General features: G+C 41.8%; 1 protein-coding gene across 1 annotated transcript in view; it reads left to right on the top strand.

Moving 5' to 3' along the window:
• LOC139458374 (uncharacterized) overlaps window positions 1–14667 on the top strand; it is a 124003-nt gene extending 109336 nt beyond the window's left edge. The window contains exons 89-100 of the mRNA XM_071239782.1: window positions 433–613; window positions 775–978; window positions 1328–1599; window positions 4330–4477; window positions 5065–5170; window positions 6010–6289; window positions 6629–6830; window positions 8549–8757; window positions 9461–9594; window positions 10653–10791; window positions 11984–12077; window positions 12430–14667. Of these exons, the coding sequence (XP_071095883.1) occupies window positions 433–613; window positions 775–978; window positions 1328–1599; window positions 4330–4477; window positions 5065–5170; window positions 6010–6289; window positions 6629–6830; window positions 8549–8757; window positions 9461–9594; window positions 10653–10791; window positions 11984–12077; window positions 12430–13589 (3129 nt within the window). The 3' untranslated portion in view covers window positions 13590–14667. The remainder of the gene's footprint in view (window positions 1–432; window positions 614–774; window positions 979–1327; window positions 1600–4329; window positions 4478–5064; window positions 5171–6009; window positions 6290–6628; window positions 6831–8548; window positions 8758–9460; window positions 9595–10652; window positions 10792–11983; window positions 12078–12429) is intronic.
• The last annotated feature ends 2230 nt before the right edge of the window (window positions 14668–16897 follow it).

Raw genomic sequence — 16897 nt, 5'->3', positions numbered from 1 at the left:
AGTCAGCTGTTCAGTCAGCAGGCTCAGACTCACACACAGTCCAGTCACCATGCTTACAGATCTAGCCAAGGTAAGTCAGCTGTTCAGTCAGCAGGCTCAGACTCACACACAGTCCAGTCACTATGCTTACAGATCTAGCCAAGGTAGGTCAGCTGTTCAGTCAGCAGGCTCAGACTCACACACAGTCCAGTCACCATGCTTACAGATCTAGCCAAGGTAAGTCAGCTGTTCAGTCAGTAGACTCACACATAGTCCAGTTTGATCAGCATTGTTACATGTTTCGCTTGCCAATTGATCAATTCAATTTTCAAATAAATTGGAGTCATTTGGTCCTTGAGGTGCTCTTATTATATCTGTATATGAATCTTTAACTTTTAACATTAGGGTTATGACAAGGACCCCATGATTGAGTTTTCTCGTGTGTGTTGCCAGAGCCACAGCGTGTCAGTGGAGATGGTAAAAATGTGTGATGGGTGCGAGATAGAGGTGGATGAGGCCATCGACACAGCAGAGAAACAAGATGGCTGGGTGATCATTGAAGACCTCCATCTGGCTCCCACCACATTCTATAAGGAGCTTAAGAGACGGCTGCTGAGACTGTACAAGAGTAGAGGTAAGGAGGATGAGGAGTGTTCATGTGAAACATATGAAATTATTAAAGACTTCAAATATAAATATTTTATTCCTCCTTTTGTAATACTCATTCCTCCCAACTTAGGTTCGTTTCACATCATTCTGTGACTGTTCCATGAGCTGTGTTCACTCTCCTTGCAGCTAGCATCCCAGCAGACCAGCAGGACAAGTCCCGGTTCTGTGTGTGGGTGACGAGTGAACCATGCGAACACATACCTCACTTCCTGCTGCAGAACCTACACAAGGTGGCCTGGAACCATATGATCAGCCCTGGGGCGGATGACACAGGGGACCACATTCTTCCCTCCCTCCATCACATCTCACCTGAAGGATATCTCAAGTCAGGTGGGTCTACATCTCAACTATGTCTGTATCTCTACAAACCCCCTCCATTACACCTCATAGTGTATCTCAACTCTTTACCCCTACATCCTCTCTCCATCACATCTCAGATGAAGTCAGAAGTCAAGTTAAGGATATTTCAAGTAAGGATGGTCAACACAACATCCCTCAACTCTCATTTACATGGCACCCAGAATTATATTTATTCAAATGATGCAAATCTCAGTGGTCCCAAAGTGCTCCTTCATCAAAGGGTTATGGTACTTATACCCTAATGAAACACCCTATGTTATAGGTAACTACTATCCAAGCCTCCAGTATACAGTTACATTGTTGTTTGTCTGATTTACAGCCATTGTGAACACACTACAGAAGATCCCGGCAGATGTGTGGGAGAAGGTTAGGCAGGAGAACCAGATGGTTCGCTCCCTGGTATATGGCATTGCTGTCATACAGGGAGTCTTGGTTGCTAGGCAACTCTTTGGCAGTCTGGGTCTCAGCCAGTGGTACCCTTTTGATACCGTGGAGATTAGTTGTGCTGTTTCCATGGTAACTGGAACATTGTTGAGGAAGAAGGATGAGACTGAGCCTGGGTTGGAGGAACTTTGTTTCGGTTTGTCTAAGGTAGGTCACCAGATTAGTCTAATAGCTGTCCATGATAGTTATCTAAATGACTTGCATTCTTAAGTTCTGAGATATTTGTACAATGCTTGCCATGTGCAATGTTAAAACAAAGTATAAAAATCCTTTTTGTTTTATTGGACAGTGAAATACATGTCCCCTTTCAAAACAAAGACTTCAGTTATGATAACAGTAAGATAACTGGAAAATGTTGTGATGTCAATTTACAGAATTATTAGCAAGATTTGCTGTCAACCTTTTTGAGACCTTATAGATAAATCCCTATATGTGGTAATTGTGTGTATTGCGAGTTTTGAAATGTCTCTGTAAGCTTCTTGTCATATTACTGTTCCTCCTGTGTGGTGTTTGTGTGTATTGCAAGTTTGGAAATGTCTCTGTAAGCTTCTTGTCATATTACTGTTCCTCCTGTGTGGTGTTTGTGTGTATTGCAAGTTTGGAAATGTCTCTGTAAGCTTCTTGTCATATTACTGTTCCTCCTGTGTGGTGTTTGTGTGTATTGCAAGTTTGGAAATGTCTCTGAAAGCTTCTTGTCATATTCTTGTACCTCCTGTCCAGTGCTTGTGTGTAGTGCAAGTTTGGAAATGTCTCTGTAAGCTTCTTGTCATTTTCTTGTACCTCTTGTCTGGTGTTTCTGTGTATTACAAGTTTGGAAATGTCTCTGTAAGCTTCTTGTCATATTCTTGTACCTCCTGTACGGTGTTTGTGTGTATTTCAAGTTTGGTAATGTCTCAGAAAGCTTCTTGTCATATTCTTGTACCTCCTGTCCAGTGCCTGTGTGTAGTGCAAGTTTGGAAATGTCTCTGTAAGCTTCTTGTCATATTCTTGTACCCCCTGTACGGTGTTTGTGTGTATTGCAAGTTTGGAAATGTCTCTGAAAGCTTCTTGTCATATTCTTGTACCTCCTGTCCAGTGCTTGTGTGTAGTGCAAGTTTGGAAATGTCTCTGAAAGCTTCTTGTCATATTCTTGTACCTCCTGTACGGTGTTTGTGTGTATTGCAAGTTTGGAAATGTCTCTGTAAGCTTCTTGTCATATTCTTGTACCTCCTGTATGGTGTTTGTGTGTATTACAAGTTTGGAAATGTCTCTGTCACCTTCTTGTCATATTCTTGTACCTCCTGTACGGTGTTTGTGTGTATCACAAGTTTGGAAATGTCTCTGTAAGCTTCTTGTCATATTCTTGTACCTCCTGTACGGTGTTTGTGTGTATTACAAGTTTGGAAATGTCTCTGTAAAGTTCTTGTTATATTCTTGTACCTCCTGTACGGTGTTTGTGTTTATTACAAGTTTGGAAATGTCTCTGTCACCTTCTTGTCATATTACTGTTCCTCCTGTATGGTGTTTGTGTGTATCACAAGTTTGGAAATGTCTCTGTAAGCTTCTTGTTATATTCTTGTACCTCCTGTACGGTGTTTGTGTGTATTACAAGTTTGGAAATGTCTCTGTAAGCTTCTTGTTATATTCTTGTACCTCCTGTACGGTGTTTGTGTGTATTACAAGTTTAGAAACGTCTCTGTAAAGTTCTTGTTATATTCTTGTACCTCCTGTACGGTGTTTGTGTGTATTACAAGTTTAGAAACGTCTCTGTAAAGTTCTTGTTATATTCTTGTACCTCCTGTACGGTGTTTGTGTGTATTACAAGTTTAGAAACGTCTCTGTAAAGTTCTTGTTATATTCTTGTACCTCCTGTACGGTGTTTGTGTTTATTACAAGTTTAGAAACGTCTCTGTAAAGTTCTTGTTATATTCTTGTACCTCCTGTACGGTGTTTGTGTGTATCACAAGTTTGGAAATGTCTCTGTAAAGTTCTTGTTATATTCTTGTACCTCCTGTACGGTGTTTGTGTGTATTACAAGTTTAGAAACGTCTCTGTAAAGTTCTTGTTATATTCTTGTACCTCCTGTACGGTGTTTGTGTTTATTACAAGTTTAGAAACGTCTCTGTAAAGTTCTTGTTATATTCTTGTACCTCCTGTACGGTGTTTGTGTGTATCACAAGTTTGGAAATGTCTCTGTAAAGTTCTTGTTATATTCTTGTACCTCCTGTACGGTGTTTGTGTGTATTACAAGTTTAGAAACGTCTCTGTAAAGTTCTTGTTATATTCTTGTACCTCCTGTACGGTGTTTGTGTGTATTACAAGTTTAGGAACGTCTCTGTAAAGTTCTTGTTATATTCTTGTACCTCCTGTACGGTGTTTGTGTGTATTACAAGTTTAGAAATGTCTCTGTAAAGTTCTTGTTATATTCTTGTACCTCCTGTACGGTGTTTGTGTGTATTACAAGTTTAGAAACGTCTCTGTAAAGTTCTTGTTATATTCTTGTACCTCCTGTACGGTGTTTGTGTGTATTACAAGTTTAGAAACGTCTCTGTAAAGTTCTTGTTATATTCTTGTACCTCCTGTACGGTGTTTGTGTGTATTACAAGTTTAGAAACGTCTCTGTAAAGTTCTTGTTATATTCTTGTACCTCCTGTACGGTGTTTGTGTGTATCACAAGTTTGGAAACGTCTCTGTAAAGTTCTTGTTATATTCTTGTACCTCCTGTACGGTGTTTGTGTGTATTACAAGTTTAGAAACGTCTCTGTAAAGTTCTTGTTATATTCTTGTACCTCCTGTACGGTGTTTGTGTTTATTACAAGTTTGAAAGCTTCTTGGCAAATGCTTGTAGCTCATGTGTGGCAATTGTGTGTATTACAAGTTTGAAAGTGTCTCTTGTAGCTCCTGTATGGCATGATGGTTTTGGACGAGTCAGACCAGATGTACATAGACAACCTGTGCAGCCATGTCCTGGGCCAAGTGTACAGGGAGCCTGCGGGGGAAATCCTGCTGGGCACGGTCCTCCTCCCCACCCCACCAGCCAACGTTGGTGAGTAGCAGCAAAGGCTGGAAGGCTCATTTAGTCACACTGAGTAATTATATGTCCCAGAAGTGGATTCAATAATATTATCTTTCCCATTTACACATGATCATCTGTTGTTTATAACAGTCTCTGACTGATTCAGGGATCTTAGAAAAAATTGCCGAATTCCTGTTAGAGCATTTTAGACAAAGACATCTTTCAACCAACTTCATTAGTTTTGAAGAATTTGCACTTTTTGGGGGGGCACTTTTTTGGCACTTTTTTTTCTTAATTTTTCACAGATATCAAACATACAGTCATGCTTGAGACAGAAACTTTGCTTTATTCAATGAATGTGTTCATATTAAAACAGATATTTATTTGCAGCAAAACATTTATTTATTTCTATTTTTTTTTAATGGAAAATGCCAAATGCTTGAAGAATTATATTCAGATCTTAGATCATCTGCAGAAGTTTAAATAATTTTGTTACAGATTCCCTCATAGAAAAATATCAACACTGGTGCATTACAAGTGTAGGTCTGTGTTATGATGAAACAATTCCAGTTATGAATGTTTTGTTATTAAAGCACATTGCATGTGATTGCCAACAGATCCCACGGAGTACGGTGACTGGTTTGAGCGTGTGGGTGATGACACCATGACCATGCCCGCCCTGCAGCTCGGGGCAGGGGTGGAGAAGGAGCGATGTGAAGCCAGGTGGGACACCCAGCTTTGTAGTACAACAGATAGTGTGGGTTGGGGGGTGGGGGGCTGTATCGCTCTAGGATTTAACAGTTTTCAAAAGTAGGAATGAAATTCAAGGGTTTTTCAAGATGTTTCGGCTCTCAAGATGAAATACTATAGCAGAAAACCTCAATGACCATACCTTCTCACTTTTTGACTCTGTAACCATGGTAACCTTCAGAATAGAAGTGACTAAATGTGTATTTGAGTTTAATTCTGGTTTGAACAGTATTCCAGTTACAATATGCAGGTCTCAGACCTTTTTCAATTCAGTGAAATCCACAAGCAAAGGTATGGTGATGACAAACCTAGAAACAATCAGGGCAGACTGGGATTCAAACCCATGATCATAGGGCTCTGGCGTGTCCAAGGGATGCAACTCTGCACAGTGCTTTGTGGTGCTTTTGATGGATAGGCTACCCATGCCCTGTTCAGCATGGGAAGGCAAAGACCAACTTTAGACCTTTCACAACAGATTTGTTCATAATACTCAGGCTGCATACCTGCACAGATCTCACTACTACGAGTCACAGCCTTATACCTCATTAAGGAGGGGTTACTCAATACAGTTTGCTCAAATACACCATAGATTCTTCACAACAGATTTGTTCATCATACACATGCTGCATACATGTACAGATCTCACAGCCCTATACCTCATTAAGGAGGGATTACTCAATGCAAATACATGTTTATAGAGTCTTACCCTGAGGAGATTTTATGAAAGTCTGTTAATAACTGAGAAACTTCAGCAACAGTTTATGCTCCATGATCTGTGATGTTAAAACTTGCAGCCTGTGTTATTTCCTCAGTGCCAGTACATTCATCAATCACCTGGACCTGATGTTTGAAACCCAGAACAGTGAAGCTGGAGACATTTCCACCTCTTCCAACAGCACTGTCAACATTGCCAAACTTCGCTCAGCTCTTGACATCTGCCTGGAAGAGTTGCCCCCCTTGCTGGAGCTGGGTCAGGTGCCCTTGACCTTGACCCAGGACTACAACTTCCCCTATCACTGCCCAAGCATCATCAGTCTGTCAAGCATATCCAGCTCTCTGATGCCTGAAAGCATTGGCTATGTGCTTCTGCAGGTTAGTGCTATAGAAGATCATCAAGACACAGATATCTGTCCATGTTTCCCTTAATGATGGTTAGAGAGGCCCCCTGCAAACTTTGTCTGTTATGGGGATTGGGTGGCCATAATGGTTGATGTACATGAATAATGCAAGGACATATGACCATTACTAGTAACTTATTACTTGACAGAATTTGTGTCATCGTACTTCCCTGTTGGTTTGCCTGATTCCAGAAAAACAGATCTGTCCTTATATAGATACATGTGAATGGTTCTGATATGTGAAAAGAAGTTTAAAAAATCTTGTCACTTGTTATGTCACTACCTCTCAATGATTTCTGTGTCTGTATTTCAGGAGTGTCTGTGGCTCAACTCCATCCTGTGTCACATAAGACAGCAGATCAGTGACCTACAGAGCTGTCTGCTTGGTGGCCCTGAAGCTCTGCCACAGTCCCACCTCAGTACTGTCTACAGCCTGCAAGAAGAACATGTCCCTGTGTCGTGGATACACCCCAACTGTCAGCCCTGCACACACTCTCTAGTGTCCTGGTTTGCAGGTCAGTCATGTGCTAGATACACCGCAACTGTCAGCCCTGCACACACTTTCTAGTGTCCTGGTTTTCAGATCAGTCATGTGCTAGATACACCGCAACTGTCAGCCCTATACACACTCTCTAGTGTCGTGGTTTGCAGGTCAGTCATGTGCTAGATACACCCCAACTGTCAGCCCTGTACACACTCTCTAGTGTCCTGGTTTTCAGATCAGTCATGTGCTAGATACACCGCAACTGTCAGCCCTGTACACACTTTCTAGTGTCCTGGTTTGCAGGTCAGTCATGTGCTAGATACACCCCAACTGTCAGCCCTGTACACACTCTCTAGTGTCCTGGTTTTCAGATCAGTCATGTGCTAGATACACCGCAACTGTCAGCCCTGTACACACTATCTAGTGTCCTGGTTTGCAGGTCAGTCATGTGCTAGATACACCGCAACTGTCGGCCCTGTACACACTTTATAGTGTCCTGGTTTGCAGGTCAGTCATGTGCTAGATACACCGCAACTGTCAGCCCTGTACACACTCTCTAGTGTCCTGGTGTGCAGGTCAGTCATGTGCTAGATACACCGCAACTGTCAGCCCTATACACACTCTCTAGTGTCGTGGTTTGCAGGTCAATCATGTGCTAGATATACCCCAACTGTCAGCCCTCCACACACTCTCTAGTGTCGTGGTTTGCAGGTCAGTCATGTGCTAGATACACCCCAACTGTCAGCCCTGTACACACTTTCTAGTGTCCTGGTTTGCAGGTCAATCATGTGCTAGATACACCCCAACTGTCAGCCCTATACACACTCTCTAGTGTCGTGGTTTGCAGGTCAGTCATGTGCTAGATACACCGCAACTGTCAGCCCTATACACACTCTCTAGTGTCGTGGTTTGCAGGTCAGTCATGTGCTAGATACACCCCAACTGTCAGCCCTATACACACTCTCTAGTGTCGTGGTTTGCAGGTCAGTCATGTGCTAGATACACCCCAACTGTCAGCCCTCCACACATTCTCTAGTGTCGTGGTTTGCAGGTCAGTCATGTGCTAGATACACCGCAACTGTCAGCCCTGTACACACTCTCTAGTGTCATGGTTTGCAGGTCAGTCATGTGCTAGATACACCCCAACTGTCAGCCCTGTACACACTCTCTAGTGTCCTGGTTTGCAGGTCAGTCATGTGCTAGATACACCCCAACTGTCAGCCCTATACACACTCTCTAGTGTCGTGGTTTGCAGGTCAGTCATGTGCTAGATACACCCCAACTGTCAGCCCTGTACACACTATCTAGTGTCCTGGTTTGCAGGTCAGTCATGTGCTAGATACACCGCAACTGTCAGCCCTGTAACACTCTCTAGTGTCGTGGTTTACAGGTCAGTCATGTGCTAGATACACCGCAACTGTCAGCCCTCCACACATTCTCTAGTGTCGTGGTTTGCAGGTCAGTCATGTGCTAGATACACCGCAACTGTCAGCCCTGTACACACTCTCTAGTGTCCTGGTTTGCAGGTCAGTCATGTGCTAGATACACCCTAACTGTCAGCCCTGTACACACTATCTAGTGTCGTGGTTTGCAGGTCAGTCATGTGCTAGATACACCGCAACTGTCAGCCCTGTACACACTCTCTAGTGTCATGGTTTGCAGGTCAGTCATGTGCTAGACACAGTGCATCTTCATGGTGTGTTATTTTCCTGTCCTTATTGTGAATATATTGTTGTCTCTGTTGATCAGATAAGAAGAAGAGGTACCAGCAGCTGCAGTCCTGGGTCAGGCGAGGGATGGTCCCCACATTTAAAGACAATGGTCAGTTACAGGACAACCCAACCATAGCTTGTGGTCAACTGTCAACTGTGTGGCTGGGAGGCCTGGTCAACCCTATGTCACTGTTGTCAGCCTACAGACAGGAGAAGGCTATTGTGTGCAAGTGTGATATAGATCAGGTACGTACCAGTTAGAATACTGTGTGTCTTTGAAGGTTTATTATACACCTATTGCTATAATAAACCTATACTATAGCCACTTTTGCCTGAATGGTATTGTAGGTATCATGCTATCTCATAGTGACCTTGTGAGAGGTCCTACGTTCATTCAAGTTAGACCTGCTGAGAGGTTTTACATTTTAAAAAAATATTTCTAATGTTGCGGGTTTTTTTTATTTTAGTAGTTGTTTATTCTATTTTCTGAGTAGAGCTTATGAACAAATAAAAAAAGGTTCAAATTACTTTCATGTCCATAGTGTAAATGTTGGATATGATTGGTCACATGTTCATATGTGATTGATATGTGTTCACATATGATTGGACCCATGAAGATCCGGGTAAGAATTTGTCATCATCAACCGATGCTTGTCCTAAGTGGAGACTATGCTTGTCACAAGAGGCAACTAACAGTATCGGGAGGTCAGGCTCGCTGACTTGGTTGATGCATGTCATCATATCCCAATTGTGTGGATTGACTTTGATTGACTTTGCCTGTCATTGATCATGTTTTCACATGTCATTGATTAAATTTCACATATGATTGATCATGTATTTACATTTTGATTGTTATGCTTTCACATATGATTGATCATGCTTTCACATGTGGTTGATAATGTTTTCGCGTATGATTGTAATGTGTTCACATGTGATTTGTATGTTTCAGATTGTGTTTGAATGTGATGTCCTCAACACGACCGACACGGAAGACATAGAGATGGAGGATGGTTTATTCCTGATTAACACACACCTACAAGGAGCAGGCTGGAACTTCGACAAGGACATGTTGAGGGAATCAAGGTGAGCACTCATCAGAATTACCGCTAGAGCATGTTCAGTTAGATGGCACATTGTGCACAATTCTAGTTAACTTGTTCAGGGCCAGTTACAGTTGTGACAGATACTACACATGAATAATGATCACAAGGACATGTTGAAAAAGGTGGCACATCGTGCATGATTCTAGTCAACTTGTTCAGGGCCAGTTACAGTTGTGACAGATACTACACATGACTAATGATCACAAGGACATGTTGAGAAAGGTGGCACATCGTGCATGATTCTAGTCAACTTGTTCAGGGCCAGTTACAGTTGTGACAGACACTACACATGAATAATGATCACAAGGACATGTTGAAAAAGGTGGCACAACGTGCATGATTCTAGTCAACTTGTTCAGGGCCAGTTACAGTTGTGACAGACACTACACATGACTAATGATCACAAGGACATGTTGAGAAAGGTGGCACATCGTGCATGATTCTAGTCAACTTGTTCAGGGCCAGTTACAGTTGTGACAGATACTACACATGACTAATGATCACAAGGACATGTTGAGAAAGGTGGCACATCGTGCATGATTCTAGTTAACTTGTTCAGGGCCAGTTACAGTTGTGACAGATACTACACATGACTAATGATCACAAGGACATGTTGAGAAAGGTGGCACATCGTGCATGATTCTAGTCAACTTGTTCAGGGCCAGTAACAGTTGTGACAGATACTACACATGACTAATGATCACAAGGACATGTTGAGAAAGGTGGCACATCGTGCATGATTCTAGTCAACTTGTTCAGGGCCAGTTACAGTTGTGACAGATACTACACATGTGTGATGATCACAAGGACATGTTGAGAAAGGTGGCACATCGTGCATGATTCTAGTCAACTTGTTCAGGGCCAGTTACAGTTGTGACAAATACTTCACATGAATGATGATCACTAGGACATGTTGAGGTAATCAAAGTGAGCACTCGCTACTCACAGATTTTCTGGAGGGCATGTTGAGATAGATGGCACACTCCACTTTCATCATTCCCTTGTTGCATTTTCAGAGATTATATTGTTTTCTTCCAGGAGAGCGTTGTTTGAGGTCCCATGTTTGTACGTGAAGCTGATGAAGAAACCAACTCCACAGCCAGCTGAGAGGGAGGGAGACGGTGACATGGAGGAACTCAATGAGAACATCTACCATTGCCCTGTCTACATGAACAGAGTGAGCTCTTTGTGGTGTATCAGTTCTGATGTAACAGTTCATCAATACATAGCAGTAGCACAAAACCATTGTGACGATATAATATCATCAAATTGACAATTGTCACTATATATATGTCCTGATATTGATCTTGATGAGTGTCACAATGCATCATATCCCGAGACCGCCTCCGTGGTCTAGTTGTAGAGGGTTGATACGGAGAGTGGAAGGTCCAGGGTTTGATCCCGGCTCTGTCATACCAAAAGACATTAAAAGGTGGTACTCTGTGTGGTATTAAGGGGCTAAAACAAGGACTGGTCGGATGGTACAGTTTCTGAGTGGGGTATTCATGTTAAACTGCGGCATGGTATCTCAGTGAGCTAGCACTATAAATCGTCATCACCCCGACAAGTACAAGCAGCCACACACACACACATGCATTTACGTTGCTATGTAAGTGAAATAATCTTGGACGTGCCGTTTAACCCAATTTCATATCACCTTACCTCATATCCTGATATTGAAAAGTGTCACAATTCATCATGTCCTGATATTGACAAGTGTCACAATACATCATGTCCTGATATTGACAAGTGGCACAACACCTAATGCCCTAATATTGACAATTGTCACAATACATCCTATCCTGATATTGTCAAGTTTAACAAGACCTCATGTCCTGATATTGACAATTCTCATAATACATCATGTCCTGATATTGACAATTGTCACAATACATCCCACAGAGCTACATATAAGCTGAGTATTTACGTCCTGATATTGATCTTGACAAGTGTCACAATACATCATGTCGTGATATTGACAAGTGTCACAATACATTATATCCTGATATTGACAAGTACCACAATACATCATGTCCAGATATTGACAAGTGCCACAATACATCATGTCCTGTATTATTACTTTAGAGCCTGATAATCACACACATTGCCTGACCAGTGACCAACACTTGCTCCGTGACCTGTAGGCTTCAAGGTTGAAATGTAGCCACAACAAATACTACTTATAGATTCACCAATACTCCAAACAGTGTAGTCCCATGTTAACATTATCAAATGTTTAACATTCTATTTTCGTTATATATTCTAAATGACCGACCCAAGGTTTTGAGAAAACAATTACATTAACCAACAGTTACTGATAAAGAAAAGCCTGACTGATCATGTTGTGCATACAATTCCTTCTGTTGCAGAGTCGACAGATGCTAGTCACCCATCTTCCTATCAAGTGTCCCTCACCTGTAGAGCGATGGGGACTCTCTCGCACTGCTCTCATCCTGGATCCTGGTGAGTCCCATTCACAAATTACCAGTTGTGATCCTCGAGTCTCATTTTCCAATTTAATGACCAGTCCTGAACCAGTGTTCAGTAAAATTTCATTCATTCCGCTGCACTAAACAGATATGTAGTGAAAAGACTATGTTAGACAACTTAAGGTTAGTACAGGTAGGCTAGTGTGTTCACAAGAACTTCTATCACAGACTAGTATTTGACTAGTCCTACTAGATGTAAGTGGCTAGAAAGTAAGTTGGCTATACCCCCTCTAAGTAGTGACTTGGGTTGAGTGGATGCAGCACTGAGACACATTGATTACCATTTGTTAATGCTCTTAGTCAGATAAGTTCTGTTTGTTTTCCAGGATTGCCAGAGGATGGAACAAAGAAATCCCGGTCCTACTTGCTGCTACAACGACTTCCACTGAGTCAACGAGGAGAAGGTGAGGAAATGGGGGAAGAGGAGGACCTAGAGGAACAAACCCAACAGCCAGATACTGCTCACACAGAGGCTGCTTCTGTCAAGTCACGATCAAACCAGTCTGTCAAGTCTCAGCAGTCTTCCCAATCCCAGCTGTCCTACAGACCAATGTCCCCTAAAGCTGACCCCCTTCCACTAGGGCTTGGTCTCACAAGAGAAAGACCCATGGTCCGGGATGATGCTCCAGATGCTGCTCCGAAACACTCTTCATCTCGCCCTCCCTCAAAGCCCAGCAGTGCCAACAGTAACAAGTCCTTTAACAGAAGACCAGTTTCCAGAGGATCAGGAATCAGTGCTGGTTCTCGTGGTACTGAGGGAAGAAAAAGCAGCGGCAGGTCGCAGGGTATGGATGGTGGCCAGGCAAAGGACAGTGCACATCTCAGGGAGCTGGATAAAAGGGGCAAGGAGCCAACAGAAGAACAACTTGACCGTCAGTCTGAGGACCAGAGAGGATCTGATAAAGCAGGGTCTACTGGCAATGTTATCAGAGCAAGTCAGGAGAGACGTCCATCTCAGAAGTCAGTTATCAGTGGTGGGAGAAAGGTTTCTGAAACATCACAGAAGTCTAGTGTTCAGACAACTGGATCAATTGCCTCCAGACAAGCCTCTCCTGCATCTCTAGGTCAGACAAGCGGGAACAGACCTCCATCCAACCAGTCTCGAACATCAGGACAGAGAGCGGATGGAAATACGCAGAGACGATCATCAAACACTTCACAGATATCTGCTCAAAGGACCGATGGCACCAGGCCACCTTCTAACACCTCCAGGACATCCCAGGGGAGAAGGATCTCTGAGACAGGGTCACAACGTAGAAATCTAAATAAGACCAACAATGCAGATGATGAAGACAGGGTGGGAGTGAATGACGGGAGTGCAGTGGAAGTTGATGTGGAGAGAGTGGCATCATCAACATCACTGAAGTCCACAGATGCACAGCCACAGATGGTGCAGGAAATACATGATGAATCTGACCTGGCTCGAGGCTCCGAGATTGAAGATGCTGATATGGTAGGGAGGAGAGAGGCTAAGCCACAGTACTAGTATCTGTGTAAACTGATATGGCGGTGTGCTAGATCGCCAGATGCTGAGACAGACACAATCTGGCTGTGTTCCTCTTGAACAAGTTGGTCTGTGTTCGGGTATGTTCTTTCACTGCTTCGAATGACGGGCTTATGGTCCAACAGAGACAATCTGATTCTGTCACATTAGCAGCAGTGTTCCTCTCGAATAAGTTGGTCAGTGTTTGTGTATGTTCATTCACTGCTCAGATTGATGGCGTGAATGTCAGCCTGTGTCTCAACCCCTGCACCATCTCTACCTTCAGTACCTTCAGTATGAGCACAGCATCATGAATATATTTATTTGGCCTGTGACAAACCTCACTTGCTATGTACATAAAATGAAAGGTTATTTATCATCTCATTATTACTGCTTCATCCTCGTGCATCCTTGTATGGTTTCAGAATTTTGATTTTGTGACAACATGCTTCACCATGTGTGAATATTTCATGACAGACAATTTTGCTCATTTGTTGATGAGTTGAGAATCTTTGTATAAGCTGTGATACTGTTTGTTCCTGAACTGGATGATATTCACATTTTCTGATATAGAATTAACTATCTTGTGTTGAAATTACTGTGTGTATCAGAATTATAATCCGTCCATAGTCTGTCTGTGATAACAGATTTGTGAATGTTTTTCCAATTTCAATTAGTCACACAAAAAACATCCATTGTCAAAGATTATGACAATAGACGTGATAATGATGTTTCATTCTGTTGCTTTTTACCTTCACATCCAGTATTATTTATACCATTTATTGTGATTTACATATATCTGTTTTACCTCAATATATGTGTCATTTAGGCCAGGTTTCTTTTAATTTGCTGGTTTTAGGATATTTTCAGTTCTGGAAATCATCATTTGAATATACTGCCATGTGTGCAGTATTTATGAAATAGTTTAACAGTTGTATGCAGAACAAATTATCCGAAGTACATAAAAGCAATTCATTTTCTTCGACATTTCCATTTATGGGTTTGTCAGGTCCATTGACATATTTTGAAAGAAATCTGGCCTTACATGTACTTTGTGTTGGATACACTCAATGCAATTAAAAAACTGATGATGAACTCCTTCTTTGTTTTAATATCAAGGTGCTACATGCGGTTCAGGGCAATGTGTTAGCACATAAAGTGACATGAACATTAAGGATATTGAATATTTCTTCTTCTTTGTTCAATATATCACAGGAAAATACTATAATTACGAAACTTCTACCTCTATAACGTATCTGCCATAAATCCTGTATTTTGGCTTCAATCACACTAACTAATATTTTCAAATTTTGAACAGACGTCCTGTTCACTGTCAATTTCACACAACTAGTTGTCGCCAAGTAGTCTAGCAACTACCCAAGCCATGACTTCATAATAGGGACAACCTCACTTTTTTGTCTTGTGTGTGCTAGACTTAACACCCACTTTAGTAGTAATGACAATCTAGCCCCTGGTAGTAGGTCACGTTAACCTAAGATTATTCTAATAAGTTTGCCACTGTGTTTTGGCTTCAATCACACTTACTAAAATTTTCAGATTTTGAGCAAATGTCTTCTTCACTGTAAATTACCTAGTCTTGTAACTGCCCAACCCATGACCTCATAATGGCGGCAACCTACATTTTACTGTGTGTGCTACACCAACTACAGTAGTAGTCAACACCTACTACAGTAGTAGTAATAATCTATCACCTGGTAGTAGATATCACATTAACCTAAGATTATTCTAATCAGATTGCTATAATAACAGGCATATAACTATATGATATAATTCGTATGAATCTTCTACCTCTTTACGTATCTGCCATAAATCCTGTATTTTGGGTTCAATCACACAAACTAAAATTTTCAGGTTTTTAACAGACATCCTCTTCACTGTGAATTACACACAATTAGTTGCCGCCAAGTAGTCCTGTGACGTCACAATGGCGGCCATATCACTTTTTCCCTATGTGTGCTACAGTTAACACCTACTATAGTAGTGGTGACAATCTAGCACCTGGTAAATCACATTAACCTAAGATTATTCTGTTAAGATTTCTATTATAACAGATATATAAATAAATAATATATTTAAAGTATTAATGCTGCTGGAAGAGACTACACGCACGAGAGTATAGCACGAGATTTGAAGCACCTTGAGTATCAACTGCCTTCACTAGCCCGGAAATTACGTCATCACCGGAAATAGCTGAACAAGGTCCATCTAATCAGGAAATGACTTCGTCGGATAGTAATAGACCGTGTGTGTTTAATCCAAATTTAACAAGAAATGACGTCATAAGGCAAAAATAGATTAGAAATGACATCTTTATTATGATCAAAATCAGCAAATACAACGGTAATTCTAGTGAAGGAATCACATATTTGACTGATTCTTGATACATTTCTGATTTCTGAAGTCCTCCGGGGGAATTTCAGGGGAAATTATCTCGAGTTGGGATTAGACTCAGTAAATAATGGTTTCCAGAAGGGGAGGCTCGCTGACTTGGTTGATGCATGTCATCGACCCTAATTGCGTTGATCGATGTTCATGACATTAATCACTGGATTGTCTTGTTCAGAATCGATTATTTACAGACCGCCGTCATATAGCTTGGGTATTGCTGAGTGCGGCGTTAAAGAACAAACCAACCAACAACCAACAAACCATGCCATATAATAGTCTTTCTCTTCACCTCCATATGGTGACGTTTTTTTGTGTAGAGAAAATATCTTTGTTTCGTTTATCGCAAACAATATGGGGAAGGACCAGGCCAAACCTCCGTCCTGCAAGACGTCTAATTTTTCACCTGTGTATCCAGATGAGTTATGCTGTGACTATCGTGGTGTTTGCAAACCTGGTATCCGATGTTCGAAATGTTCTCACCTATCAGACGAGGCATTTACTAGTTACCTACGTAATTGTCAGAAGCAGGACATTGATCGGAGATCCAAATCACGTGGTGTTGAACATGGAAATCCTCTACTAAGAAGCCCGCGCGTTTACTTCTAAAGATAGTGTCCAATCAACCGCCACATTCGTTGTCAAACGACCACCGACTCCTACCATCACGTCTTCATCAGTTGCAGTCACGGACAGTTTTTTTCATGACGAGATTCCTGCCCAAACCCCACTATTGACTAATTCAAGTGTTCCTCTATCATCGACGAATTCTCAGTCAACAACTTGGTCAAGCGCATGGTTTTAGCAGTAAAAGCTACGGGCCCATCGACAGAACTACTCCCTAAGCTGGTATATTACGACAACCGGATGGATGTCATGTATCATAAATTTCACGGGATAGCATT

This window comes from Haliotis cracherodii, unplaced genomic scaffold (assembly GCF_022045235.1).
Source record: "Haliotis cracherodii isolate W230 unplaced genomic scaffold, xgHalCrac1.p SCAF_12, whole genome shotgun sequence".
In the NCBI taxonomy this organism is placed as follows: Eukaryota; Metazoa; Mollusca; class Gastropoda; order Lepetellida; family Haliotidae; genus Haliotis; species Haliotis cracherodii.
This window is presented reverse-complemented; position numbering and strand designations above follow the sequence as displayed.